Genomic DNA, 13495 nt, shown 5'->3' on the forward strand with positions numbered 1-13495 from the left:
CACCTCCAGGGATAGTGAGTTCACCAGTTCCCTGGGCAGCCTGTTCCAATGACTGACAACCTTTTCCTTGAATAAATTTTTCCTGATATCCAATCTAAACCTTCCCTGCAACTTGAGGACATTTCCTCTTGTCCTATCACTTGCTACTTGGAAGAAGAGACCAGCACCCTCCATGCTTACAGCCTCCTTTCAGGTAGTTGTAGACAGCAATAAGGTCTCCCCTCATCCTCCTTTTCTCCAGGCTAAACAGCTCCAGTTCCCTCAGCTGCTCCTCATAAGACTTGTGCTCCAGGCCCCTCACCAGTTTCGTGTCCCTTCTCTGAACTCTCTCCAGCACATCAGTGTCTTTCTTACCGTGAGAGGCCCAAAACAGAACACACAATTCAAAGTGGGGCCTCACCAATGCTGAGTAAAGGGGGATGATTACTTCCCTCTGTGCTAGAGGTGAGAACCTGATATTTGGCACCCAAATCCCATTTTCCACCTGCTATGCCATCCTTGTGTCCGTTCACGCTGGCTTTCAGTTTTGGTATTTTCACCTGAAATGTAGATAGCAAAGCCAAAGCACTTATTTCTCATGGAAACAGGGTAGGAAAATCATAGTTTATTTAATCTCTGAGTGTCAGCCACATACACTCAATTTCCAGGATGAATGCTGTTGCCTTAAGACACGGGGTGAGCTGTGACATAAACTGTTCATCTATTTTTTATATCAAGTTATCACTAAATAAGTCTGATACTGGCAAACTGTATTTCACAGTAATTGAGCATGGTTATCCCATACTCTGGCTTTTTGTGCCATACAGCACTGAAAATAAAAATCTGGGTTACTGCTAAATAGTAAAACAAGCCCAGAAATTTCAGTGGTAAGTCTTTAAATAGTTACTAGTACTCTAAATATGACCCAGAAAAATCCATAAATTGTCTCAGTGTTTTAAAGTGTCTCACCGTTGTATTTGGGTAAAACGCTCCAATAATTCTAAGAGAGCAGCCTGAATAGGTGGCTGTCATAGAAATGATGAGGCTACCCACATGGTATAGTCAAATCAGCAAACTGAAACACGGTCTCTGCCTTGGATGGCAATTTTCAGACACCTGCACCTTTAAGATGGGTAGTGGCAGCTCCATAGCTGATTTCGTCTCTAATTGGGTATGGCTGGAAACTCCCCCAAGCTACAAGTTTAAACACTCCAGTAAGTGCCTGTGCTGGGTGGAGGTTGAGTTGGGCTCAGGAGGTAAGTGATGACTTACAAATTCCTTTTACTTCAAGTGTTTGAGTGGCTGTTTATAGTGAAGCTGCTTTCAAATTTATTAGGGCATCTGTTGGGGTAATATAAATTCTCTGCTTTCTTTAGTTCATCTGCCAGGTATGCATGGCTCGATATTTACTCACCAGTCAGAAGCTGCAGGAGAGAGAAGGCAAGAGAAAGGGCTTTTTTTTTAACCAGGAAATGCATCCTGTGGTGCTGTTCAGAGCTGAGCAGGTGGCGTGAAACTGCTGGGGGGAGGTATGTGTCAAGGTTTAAGGCAAGGTGGCAATAAACCATGGCAGATGCTCCTTGTTATCCCCTCATTTCCCACCACTCCTTCCTTTAGATTGAAAAGATGATTGGAAAGATAAGAGGCAAGGAAGAGAGACTTCAAGTTGCAGAGTTTTAAAGGGTTTTATTAATGCTACTAATAAATATATATACAAAATATGCAAAAGCAATCTCAAGTGCTCGATGTGGAGTTGGGGTCACTCCAGCAGCAGAGCTGGGTGTGCGGAGCTGGCGGCTCCAGCAGCTGCAGCTCAGGGCCCCGGAAGTCACGGGCGGGACTGCACAGCAAACCAGAACCTGGGTGCAGGATGCAGGGCCTGAGGCCTGTACATCACAGACAGACAGACAGACACGGTCCTCTCCAGATGCCAGCTATGGTTGAAGAGAGCGTGACCCTCCTGATCACCCTCTTATATAGGGGGTATGACGATTATGGGATAGAATACTTCCGTTGGTCAGTTCTAGTCACCTGATCCATCCACCCCTCCTCAAACACGCCCCTCTCACAACGGAACGTGGGAAAACTTATCAGTCTTTCTTGACTACCATAGTAATAAATCTAAACATGAGCTTCCTCAGCATTCCATTGGTCTCTTATCAGCACTGAGTGCAGCATCCTAGGAAAAATATGCAGGTTAAAACTCAGAAAAGTACAGCTACCTAGAAGAACTTAGCTGAAAGAAAAATCACTAAAAGAGAACTGGTCTTGTTTTTAACAAAACCAGGACAGTATGGGAAGGCAAAGATGGCTGGGAGAATACAGTGCAGCCTCCAGCACCTTGGCAGTTTCTTCTGGGTTTGAGCATGAAAGGTGGGCTCTGGTCCCAGCACTTCATGCTGGATGTGGGTAATGCTGTCTACTCTCTTCAACAATTCCTACATCACTAAGAAGCATCCCCAGGGGGGTTCAGGACAGGCATGCCATTAAGGCTCACTAGGAAATGGGGTGAAAATAGGGAGCTTAGTCAAAACCAGTAAAAATATCATTATATAGGCTTTTGTTGTTGAGGTCTTTGCTAAACATTAATTAAGGCTAAAGTAGTGCCTGCAAGACGTGCTACTTACGTGGCTACACGTATTTATGCTATAGCATAAATTGCATGTTCTTGGTATTGCAGTCTTTGTCTTTTTTAGTTAAAGGGAAAGTCTTATTTGCTGTGAGTGTCTGCATGTTACAAGTTGAGGCAATATGCATTGAAATGGTAAGGATGCAATGTATCTGAGAAGTGTGATAATGAAAGAGGCACTAGTTCGCTCTTGTGAACTACACAGATAAGCTGCGCTGCCATATAGAGAAAGCTGGTCACACAACATACAGAAATGAGTAAAACCACTGTTTTACAGGCGAAAGATTGTAATTAGCAACAGTTATTCAAACTTTAAAACTGGGGGGAATAATGTGTTCCTTTATGTTTGTTTTGATTATATTGTCTAAATTTCCCCAAATATCCCCATTTATTGTAGTAATGTGACTTGATTCTTACAGAATTGCTCAAGGGCAAGCTCTTAATCTTATTGGTCTTTAAAAACAAGTTTTGGCAAGAAACGTCCCACATGTATTTTAAGTACACTTAAAAAGCGCTGTGACTTGAAAAAAAATCACTAGAGTGTACTGAACCTAATTCGAATGGGAAATGTCATGTGATTGCGAAGTGTGACAGATAAAATGTTGCAGCTTTGGTTTTGACCTCTGAGAAAACTGGGGTCGCCTATATATATATGTGTGTATATATATATATTTATATATATATATATTTTTTTTTTTTTTTAATCAAGCACTCTACTCCGGTTTCTGAACTGTTAGAACATGATTAGGATACTGTTTTTAAAGCTTTTTTTTCCTCTCAGTCATTAGTGTATGATACCCACATCTTTGTGAAGGAAGAATGCTAGTGCCTTTTTTTTTTTTTTTTTTTTTTTTTTAATTAATTAGGGCAATGAAGCACAGGGAAATTAAGGCTTGGATTTGGAAACACACTCAAGTGTCAGTACAAATAGTCTGTCTGGTTGTCCCAAAGTAAGAAACAGCTCAATGCAGATGCTCTGTCCCTGCCACACACTCTGTTGCTCCTGGAGCAGAGCGAGGGGCTGTCACAGAAGCCTCTAGGCAGCCTCTGATGTGCTGGTCCCCTGGGCAGGCAGGTCCCTGGTGGCCCATGGAATACTTGTGGGGGCACCTAAAGCCAGTGCAGAAAGGTTCCAGATCTGGCTTTGAGGGACACCTCAAGGCTGCTGTAAGCAGCAAGGAGATGGGCTGTAGCCATTCAGTAGGACTGCCAAGGAAGCTCAACCTGTTTTGTGGAGTGAAGGGAAGAAGGACAATGGATTTGCTTGTACTTGAAGACAGAAGTGGCTGGCAGCTGAAGCTGCAAAATGTGCTCTGATGTCTGGCAAAGAAGCTAGACAAACATCAGCCTACCAGTAAAACATGTTTTCCTTTTTTTTCCCTTCAACTTTTCAGTGAGGATGGTGGCAATGAGCGTAACTGAGTAACTTCCCTGAGGATGTGGTAGCATTTTCAGTGGCTTTGTATAATTGTCTCAAAATGCAGCAAGGTTCCCCCTGTAGGTCTGGACTCATACTACCTGTTAAAATATATCTGTGTTTGCTTATAATAATTAAAAAACCTCTCTAATGACACTGGGGAAGGCTTTACACATCTTCACCCCTTTCCTTTCTCAGCACATGCTGTGTGGTCTCACCGATCCCTCGCTCGTTTTATTTTTTAAAACAGCTGCAGCGCAATTCCAACAGGCATAGTGAGAATAAACGGCCCCTCCTCCCCACCAAATAGTGGTACTTACACCAGTTTTCTGAGACACTGTTTTCTGCTTAATGTTTTTCAGGGAAGCAGAGCTCAGAAGCATGTCGGGGAAGCCCAGGCTTACCTACTTTAATGGAAGGGGGAGGATGGAGGCCGTCCGATGGCTGCTGGCTGCAGCCGGCGTGGAGGTTAGTAGACCCTCGGCACAGTGTTTCAGACCGGTACAGTGTTTCAGACTGGTGTTTTCAGCTGGCCTCAATTGTAAGTAACAATTCAACATGCACATGAAGAGTAAGTGGCTGCAAGGGGGTGGCTGCGTTAATTTGGCCAGTGGCACTGCATGTTCGTAACTACCCTGTTCAGTGGTTAATATTTTGAGTGCAAACTCAGTGGAGATTGGAGTTTTATAAAGCTGGTATCAGTCCCCTGAAGTAATTAATCATAATGGGTCACAATGGGGATTTATTTAAAGACACTTAAAAACAATCATCTGAGTTTTTCATCTGTGCAAAACCACCTTAATTCAGTCTTAGTTTGCAGTTACAATGTGTGTAAAGAAAAGTGTTGTTGACTTAAATGCTCTGCAGTGGGGCTAGAAATAGTTGATTTACCTTGTGTTTCTCTTGGCATGGGCTGCAACCTGTCTTCCTCCTGTAGATGTCTGTACTCTGTTTTTTCCCACACTAAGATTATTTCTGAATCAGTGCCCTGAGGCAGGAGCGGCCAGGCCCTCCTGCTCCTCCCCAGCTCTGAGGATGGGTGGGGGATCCTCAGGACATGGTGGCCAAACAGCGTAGTTGAAGTTTCAGCTCATTATTTTCTGCTTGGTTGGGTCATTCTGTGTGTGGTTACTTGCAGTCATTTACAGAAGAAAAAGGTTGAAATACAGCAGTGTAACACTCTTTCCTTTTCCAGTTTGAAGAAATTTTTTTGGAAACAAAAGAGCAGTACGAAAAGCTAATCAAAGGTAAGAACCTGACACCTGAGGCTTAGTCCTTTGAAAAATTGCTTCAATTTACCTAAATCTGTGGTTTAACATCACTTTATTTAAACCTGTTCTTTCAAGTGCCAAACAACTTCTATAAGCTAAATGCCATCATTTCTGTGACTATGTTTATCATGGTACATCAAACAGGAGTAACAAACATTCCTATTTAATGCAATTTAAATATCTATGCTGTTGAGCTGTTAGCATGTTTCCTGGCACCCTTTTGGTCCAGGCCAAACAGCACTCCCCAGAGCAATTCCTAGGCATCATCTGGGAGCTGACCAGGCCAGGGGCCGTTTCCAAGATGCCTTTTAGATGTGACCACCATGCTGTGTAGGCAGAGAGAGCTGAACAGAGAAAACGTGGCCAGTCTGTGCCAGCTGGCCTGAGCTGAGGTTGAGTTGACTAGTACAGATGTACCTGCACATCAGTTCTGAACCTCGGTGACATAAACCTCTAAATAAAAGGCCGGCATGGCACCAAAACACCCAGAAAAGCCAGTTTTCATTTGTGCTAGGCTCTCTGTGGGCAGACTAGTGACAGTCCTAATCAGGATAAGCCATTCTTCCCACTGTCTCCCTGTTTTCTAGCTGGGGAGACACCTTTAGAAAGCCTGATATGGTCAAAGCAGCAAACCACAAAGGCTTGATGGCAGCCTTGGGAGTGAGATCAGTTCTCAAACACCAGTGCATACACCCAGCCACTGCCCTTGATATTTGGCCAGATGAAACCCAGCAGTCCTCTTGGAAGGAGAAGACCTTGCTGCTGGGGTAAGGAATGTGTTGGAGCTGTGAGAAGCACCACAGGGTGCACCTGCCCCACATTTATTTACCTGCTGCCCAAGGCAGGTAAGAGATACCTCACAGCAAGCTTGAGCTTGCCAAGACCTACTAGGAGACTTGGAAAGGACTGATCTGCATTCTGGTTGCTTGCTCAGAAAGGAAAAGCTGTGTTTAAAGAAATTCTGACAGGAAGACTAAAATGAACAAAAATTTAAAAGAAAAAAAAATGGTATCAAGAAAATGAGAATTAAATTTGCAGATCCAGCTGGCTGGGAATCTTACAACATGGGAGGGCAGTGCAGTGTAAAGATACCAGTTATAGCAATAAATATGATAGCTCAGGTACTGAAAGACAAAATATGAATTTGCTTCACAGGACTAATTAATTCAAACAGAGTGGTAGAATCCTGGATACAGCATTCCAATTCATCTATATCCAGAGAGAGTTAAGTGGTGACGAAAAGGATAGGGAAGTTTTTATAAAGAAGATCAAGGGCTTTTTTATATATATCTTGGGCTTAAGAGGGTAAGAACACAAAGAAAAAGGTGGGGTTTAACATGACAGATTGAATAAGGATAAATTAGTTAGTCATCCTGACAAAGTGATCTCTTGAATGCTGCTGGTCATGTAGGGCACGACTGAACAAGAATAAACCCACATTACTTCTCTCTCTCTGATTTTTTTTTTTTTTGTTTGTTTTTTTCTCACCCTACCAAAATGCTTTTTGCCCAGGTATTCTGTGTTTAGACACCACCACATTGTTAGAATGGTTCACAGAATCACAGAATGTTAAGGATTGGAAGGGACCTCAAAAGATCATCCAGTCCAATCCCCCTGCTGGAGCAGGAAAACCCAGATGAGGTTACACAGGGAGGCGTCCAGGCAGGTTTTGAATGTCTCCAGAGTAGGAGACTCCACAACCCCCTTGGGCAGCCTGTTCTAATGTTCTGTTACCCTTACTGAGAAGAAATTTCTTCTCAAATTTAAGTGGAACCTCTTGTGTTCCAGTTTGAACCCATTACACCTTGTCTTACCACTGGTTGTCAAACAGGCACGACTTTCAGGCTTGACTTTGGCCCATGCCAGCTGATGATCTTCTAAGCAATGCCCCGGCAGCATCCAGGATGAAACCTGGGCCAGGGGCTGTTCCTGACAGGCAGCTTGCAGACAGACAGCTGTTCTGAAAGCTGAGAGAGTTAAATATCACCAGCCTTGCCAGACCTCTACCCCTTGGCCTGAGAGATGACTGCCTTGGCTCAATCTGTGCAGCCACAGGTTGCGCAAGTTGCTACCTGGATATCAACCAGCTCTGCTGGTTGGTGACTAATAGTAGGTCCAGATGACTGGTTTTCTAACATATGATCCACAGGCCACCTTCTGACAGCACAATGCAATCCACAAAACGACTGGCAGACTGCTTTTAATCCTGCATATATATTCTGTGCAGTGGTGATGTGAAGTGGTTCTTGCTGCAAAGGAAGGAGAAGCAGTCTGCTACTGGTCATGAGAGAGAAATCCCTCTTTTCTGTAGATAATAAAGAAACCATGCATTTATTTGTTGCATCACTTTTTGCCAAGGGGCAGAAAGTCAGATTTTATTTTTCAGTTCATGTCTTCCTGCTGAAAAATAGCCTTGCAAAGTTGTTAGTTTTCCTGTTTTATTGTGTTCCTGCTAGACAGGTACCAAGTAATATTTCTTCCTTAAGCTGCAGAGGTATGTTCTGGAAACACATGAAGACACACTATCTTCCTGTGAATGTTTACAACAAACATTCAACAAACAAATACAGGCTATTTGTTGCTGCAGAGAGAACTGTTCTTTGAATTTAAATTGTAAATTAATAATTTAGAATGAGTGAAGAATTTTTATTAATTCTAGACTAGCAAAGTATTCTAATAGCTCTGTGGAGGAAAAAAGTGAACAGTGTGCCTGTTAAAATAAACTCTTTTACCTGACAGAAAGATGCACTAAATGGATTAAAACTGAGCAATTAAAATAAATGATTCATTTTGAATAATACAAAGTGACAGCTGCCTAGTTTGATTTGGAATTTTGCTGTGATTCCAACAGAGCGGGATTGTTCTCTGGATGCCCTTAATGTGTAAATGGAAGAGGGAGTACCTCCAAAGACTGTGAATCAGTCCAGCAGAAAACTGCTCTCTAAAAGACTGATTTTGTTATGCTGAATCTCTACATCAGCTCAACTCTCAGAGCTGCCTCACTGAAGGCTCAGCCAAATGTTTCTACCAGCACCAGGAGAAAAATGGACTATAAAGATGTATCTAGAGAGGCTTAAATTGTTGTGGAATGACGTTGAGGGTAGGCCTGTAATGAAAATCTATGAAGACTCTCAAACTTGTCTCTCTGAAGTGACTGTCTGTAGCTTCACAATGTTTGAAGTGGCCTGACCTCTTCCTTTATCCCAGGAGCTCAGCCTTGCTGTGGTACTACCCCTCTCATACTTTCTACTCATGTGTGTATGTCCCTGGCAGGGAACTGATCTGCATTCAGAATAATTGGTGTGATGCGGGCTAACTAATATTTGATATTTCCCACAACATTAGTTTACTGCATGGAGTTTTACAGTTAGGGCAAGACATCAGCGATCTCCTACACCACAAAAGAAACGCAGTCAGCCTCTCGCTCTCCTGTAAAGCTGCAAGTCTAGAAGGAACTAACAAGCTTTTCCTCAACTTCCCACCCTAGATGGAGTCCTGATGTTCCAGCAAGTGCCCCTGGTTGAGATTGATGGGATGAAGATGGTGCAGACCAGAGCCATCCTCAGCTACATAGCAGGGAAATACAACCTCTATGGGAACGACTTGAAGGAGAGAGCTCTGTACCGTAATACCTTCTTTCACTTAATGAGCAATCTGTTATTTGATAGTTGCATTACATATAACGAATTCAATCCTGTAAATAGAGTAGAAAGGTGTGAGAAAGCTAACACAATAGAAAGCAAGGACTTTAGCCTTTGCTTATGTTTTAACCACTGCTTCTAAAATCCTGCTGAACAGAAACAAGATCTTAGTCTTTTGAAAAAATATTTATCTTTAGTTTATGTTTAGTTTTGGCTGTGAAAATGGGCACTACGGTGGTGATATAAAATTCTTATAAGGAACCTTAGTTACCTTAGTTAATTGGAAAACAGATTGAATAACTGCTGTGCTATTTTCTACTGTCTTTCCCTCACCAACAGTATTGACATGTATGTAGAGGGAATAACAGATATGATGCAAACGATTTTGATGTTTCCTTTCTCTCCGCCTGAGGCAAAGGAGAAAAATCTTGACTCAGTTAAGGAGAGGGCAACTAACAGGTACTTCCCAGTCTTTGAAAAGGTAAGTGACAGTGAGACGTGCCTATAAAACTTATATTTACAATTAGCAAAGTTTCCCCCAAATAGGAACATGTTTGTAGTGCAGATCAGTTCCAAATCCTCAGCTTTCTTGGCTGTCTCAAAGAAGGGAAAATACGGCAGCATGTTTTCTCTATTTGTTGTCTTGTGTTGTCAGGGCTGTGGTATTTGAACATCTACAAAGTAATATGTTCTCAGCTATACAGCAAAACTTTTTATTAAAGTAAAAGCAAGCATGTATGTTGTCTTTTGTTTTTTTGTTTGTTTGTTTTGGTTGTTGGGATTTTTTTGTTTGATTTTTGGTTTGTTTGGTTTTGGTTGTTTTTTTTTTTTTTTTTTTTGTTTGAGGGGATAGTTCCGCACTTTTATTTGTTTAGAGCACATATCTCTGCTCTACTTAGTTTCAGTTGGAACATTTTCTTTAGAAGGGTGCAAAAATCCCATGTAAATAAATCAGGCAGAGAGATTAGGAGTGTTTCAGTAAAACAAGTCACAGATTTCTGTACGTCTCTGTTTCAAAAAACAACAAACCAAACCTATCTGACTCAGTCATCTGGCAACATTTCTCACTTTTGTAGCATTCATCTAGTTTTGATGGACAGCAACAATAAAGGCTGAATATCCCATAAGTTCTTATGACTATAATAACCTATTCTCGAAGGTAGGGAGTTTCTTTGGTTAGCTATTGTAATTCTGTATTTCTAAGTTTGCTTCGTGATACCAACATTGGACATAACTTTAAATGAAATATCCAAATGGCAGTTTTATATATTCTCAAAATTACTCTTTAATTCCTCCATTACCCTTATTTTTAATTCTATGACTGTACTAGTCTACTTAAGCACATGGTTTTGTCTCTGTTCCCAGTGCCTGTCATCATTCATCATTACCAAGTGATCAAAGTTTGTATTCTCTATTACAAGAGTTCAGATTTTTTTCTTAGAAATAATGAAGTGATTTATGCTCACATCTTCCAGCTGAAAACTCCACCCTGAGATTGCAGATATACTTGCTGTTCAGCTCTACAGCTGTGCTGTGAGGCTCAGCTGCCAGGCATCACATGTCCTGTTCTCATCTTCAGCCACATTCTCTTGTATTCTACAGGTTCTGAAAGAACATGGCCAAGACTTTCTTGTGGGAAACAAATTCAGCTGGGCAGATGTTCAGCTAATTGAAGCCATTTTAGCAGTGGAGGAGAAAATACCTGCTGTGCTGTCGGGGTTTCCTCAGTTGCAGGTAATGCTGTACTTGCCCATGCCTGTATCGAGGAATGAGAACTGATTGCCCTGAAGTGATCCTCTCTCCATGCTATGTAAATCAGGAGTGGGGGCTCTTCAAGGAACTGTCACTATCCATATGTTTGTTTGACATCAAGGACAAGAGGGAATACATTTAGTTGTTGTGTGCTCCTGACTAAATCTGTTCAGGTATACCTGTCCCTCTTTCAGAGGTATGTGCCTCCTCAATAGAAATAAATTAATGTCATCCCAAGGGAATCCCTGATCTAAGCTGCCCTGTTTTCATGTTCCTGCCTTCTGTCAGTAGGTATTGTCTAACACCATATAACAAATTAAATCTGTGATACAGGTTGACATGTTAGAATAAGGTACAGTGCGCTATTTTCTGTATTGGCTGATATTACAATTTCGGGATCCCAGTAAGCTTGCTTCACTTCTGCCTTCTACAGTATGACTAGAAACTCAAACCGTAGCGTTAAGCCACAGTTTTTTTTCAACAATCAATTCAATACAATCAGGGATGAATTTTTGGCTTTTGTGATGTGTACAAAGTCTGAGACCAAACAGAAGTGAGGCACTTCTGCTGTGAGGTTTGACCCAAAATCAGAAGCCTCCAGATATGCAGCGTGCAGCGGAGCACACTGCATGGGCAAACCAGAGGCATGACCTGCAGGAGTTACTAAGAATTGCGATAGAGTGGACGGGAAACAAAGCAGATAGTGTTCAGTACTCCTCCCATGTGCCTGTAATAATGGCAAAAAGCAGTACAGACAATGCAAATTTGGGTTGAGAACGTCGTGCTTATTTGTGCTTACAAACTGTAAATCTGCAGGGTGCACTCAAAGACTTTGGCTTTATTCCCATCAACAAAAGAAACAGTCCAGCATCAGAATATCACAGTTAGGTATTTTGCTTGGAAATGATGAGGGAAAGGGCTTTGATTTTTTTTTTTTTTTTTAATTTTTTAAAAATCTCAACCACAACAGTCTGAATTTAGTGTGACAGAATGAAGCACTTCAGCCACAAAGTGGGCAGTAATGTGTGTGAGACTTTATACCATATGTAGTTTTACAGCCTCAGATAATTCTTGCCTCTAGCTCCTATCTTCTAGGAAGAGAGCTTAGCTGCTAGGTATCGACACAGTTCTGTTGAAGCCAGCCCTTGAATTATGAAGGGATTTCTTCACTGCCAGAAGGGAAAAAGTTTCTAAAATTGGTGGTTACTTATTTCATAGTTTTGACTTTCCTTGCTTCTTTTTGCATTTCCCTCTTATCCTTCCAGTGCCTGTAAGAAAGAGGAAATTATATTAATACATCTGCCAGCAAGCACTGGCTGCTGCTCTGTGAATCTTCTCTCCCTTAGCCCCACTGTTAGAAGATGTTCTTGCGCATCTAAGATTGCTCAGGTAACTGTGGGGTCTCCAGCTGCTTGCAGTCAGCATCAGTGAGTCCCCTCTGACTGCCTCTACAATGAGATGTCTCAGGATCCTTGACTCAGTTGCCTTAACACAGGCATCTCTTGCCACCTGAGATGCCCAGCTCTTTGCTAATACTAGTCCTGATGTCCAACCACTGCTCCAGAAGGGAACAGGTCTCCCTGAGGGGTGTGTTTATCTGCTGGACATATGCAGATATTTTGGCTACCCTAAGGAACATCACATAGTACATGACTACCTCTACTTGAACAACTGAACTGAGCCAAGGATGCGTCTAGCCATTTCACCTTCACCCATACAGTCCTAGAAGTGCTGGGACAGTGTGAGAACAGTGGCTATGCTAGGTGCAAACAGAGCTCAGATACTTACACAGTGTAATAAAAATGGAAATCATGTTAACATATGTTGTGGTTTGCCCACATGGTATTTTGTACCACCAGAACCAGCAATGAAAAATGCCATGGGCTGGGTTAGTGTATTTGTACCTTCAAAACTATTCCCTGGTGCCCCTGGATATTGAATTTTTTCCTTCAGTTTCTTTCAGGAAGCAGAGTTTTAGATATTGTCTGCTCCAGTACTGCCTTCACTGGTAAGAACAGGCTCTTTGCAGCAGCTGAGTCCTTCTCCTGTTGGACAGGAGACTGTAGGAGCCATGAGATGTCAGTGACTGTCAGGATCTCTTCTGCCAGCAGGGGGAAGCAGCAGTTCTGTGCAGGGAGCACAGTTTGCTTTTGGAACAGCTGGAATTTCTCTCTTATTCTGTTGGTTTTATTTTTTAGGCTTTTAAAATAAGAATGAGCAATGTGCCTACAATTAAGAAGTTTCTGCAGCCTGGCAGCCCAAGGAAACCCCCACCGGATGAATGTTATATAGAAACTGTGCAGAAGATTTTGAAGATATGAACACCTTGATACCTTCACTAAGACTCAAAATACTGAAAAAAACAATCCCAAAAATTCAAACCCTTAACGGAAGTAGGAAGCTCAGTAAATTAGTATCATTGTAGCTAAAACCAATGGTAAAACAAACAAACAAACAAACACCAACCCACCCAAAACTGAAATAAAGCATTCTAATTACTCTGGCAATGTAACAGCAGATTTGTCTTTATTGATATCAAATACTTGGCAGACCCTGAAAACAAAGGAGTATGGAAGGAAAGAACTATTTGTGAGGTAGGGAAATGATTTCTTTGAAAAAAGACTGATGCAGTGCAGTTATTGTCAGAATGTAACTTATTGAAGAAGATATTTTTCTGGATAAAAATAGGCTTCAAGATCAGAGCTGTGAAAGAGACAAAGGGTCACCAAATCACTTATTATTTGAAGAAGTAGAGTTGTTTCAGAGCATTTTTTGGTAAGTACTTGTATTGCATTATTTTTACAGT

General features: G+C 41.8%; 1 protein-coding gene across 3 annotated transcripts; it reads left to right on the top strand.

Moving 5' to 3' along the window:
* The first annotated feature begins 1155 nt into the window (after positions 1-1155).
* Positions 1156-13201, top strand: LOC136100532 (glutathione S-transferase 3-like). 3 transcript variants are annotated; one of them, XM_065835730.2, is made up of 7 exons: positions 1156-1235; positions 4388-4493; positions 5221-5272; positions 8784-8916; positions 9277-9418; positions 10540-10671; positions 12888-13201. In XM_065835730.2, the coding sequence occupies exons 2-7, from the start codon at positions 4407-4409 to the stop codon at positions 13008-13010; spliced, it is 669 nt and encodes a 222-aa protein (XP_065691802.2). In that variant the 5' UTR covers positions 1156-1235; positions 4388-4406; the 3' UTR covers positions 13011-13201. The 3 variants fall into 3 exon arrangements, with proteins under 3 accessions (XP_065691802.2, XP_065691803.2, XP_071663094.1); XM_065835731.2 differs by having other exon boundaries at positions 1162-1235; positions 4388-4566; XM_071806993.1 differs by lacking the exons at positions 1156-1235; positions 4388-4493; positions 5221-5272 and having other exon boundaries at positions 8812-8921.
* The last annotated feature ends 294 nt before the right edge of the window (positions 13202-13495 follow it).

This window comes from Patagioenas fasciata, chromosome 3, assembly GCF_037038585.1.
Source record: "Patagioenas fasciata isolate bPatFas1 chromosome 3, bPatFas1.hap1, whole genome shotgun sequence".
Taxonomy (NCBI): domain Eukaryota; kingdom Metazoa; phylum Chordata; class Aves; order Columbiformes; family Columbidae; genus Patagioenas; species Patagioenas fasciata.

What these genes read in the sequence shown, in the direction of transcription:
- LOC136100532 (XM_065835731.2), top strand. Translation starts at nt 4,438, where the DNA reads ATGGAAGGGGGAGGATGGAGGCCGTCCGATGGCTGCTGGCTGCAGCCG. An exon ending in GTTTTCAGCTGGCCTCAATT is followed by an intron (nt 4,567 to 5,220) that starts GTAAGTAACAAT and finishes TTCCTTTTCCAG; the next exon opens with TTTGAAGAAATTTTTTTGGA. An exon ending in GACTTGAAGGAGAGAGCTCT is followed by an intron (nt 8,917 to 9,276) that starts GTACCGTAATAC and finishes CCTCACCAACAG; the next exon opens with TATTGACATGTATGTAGAGG.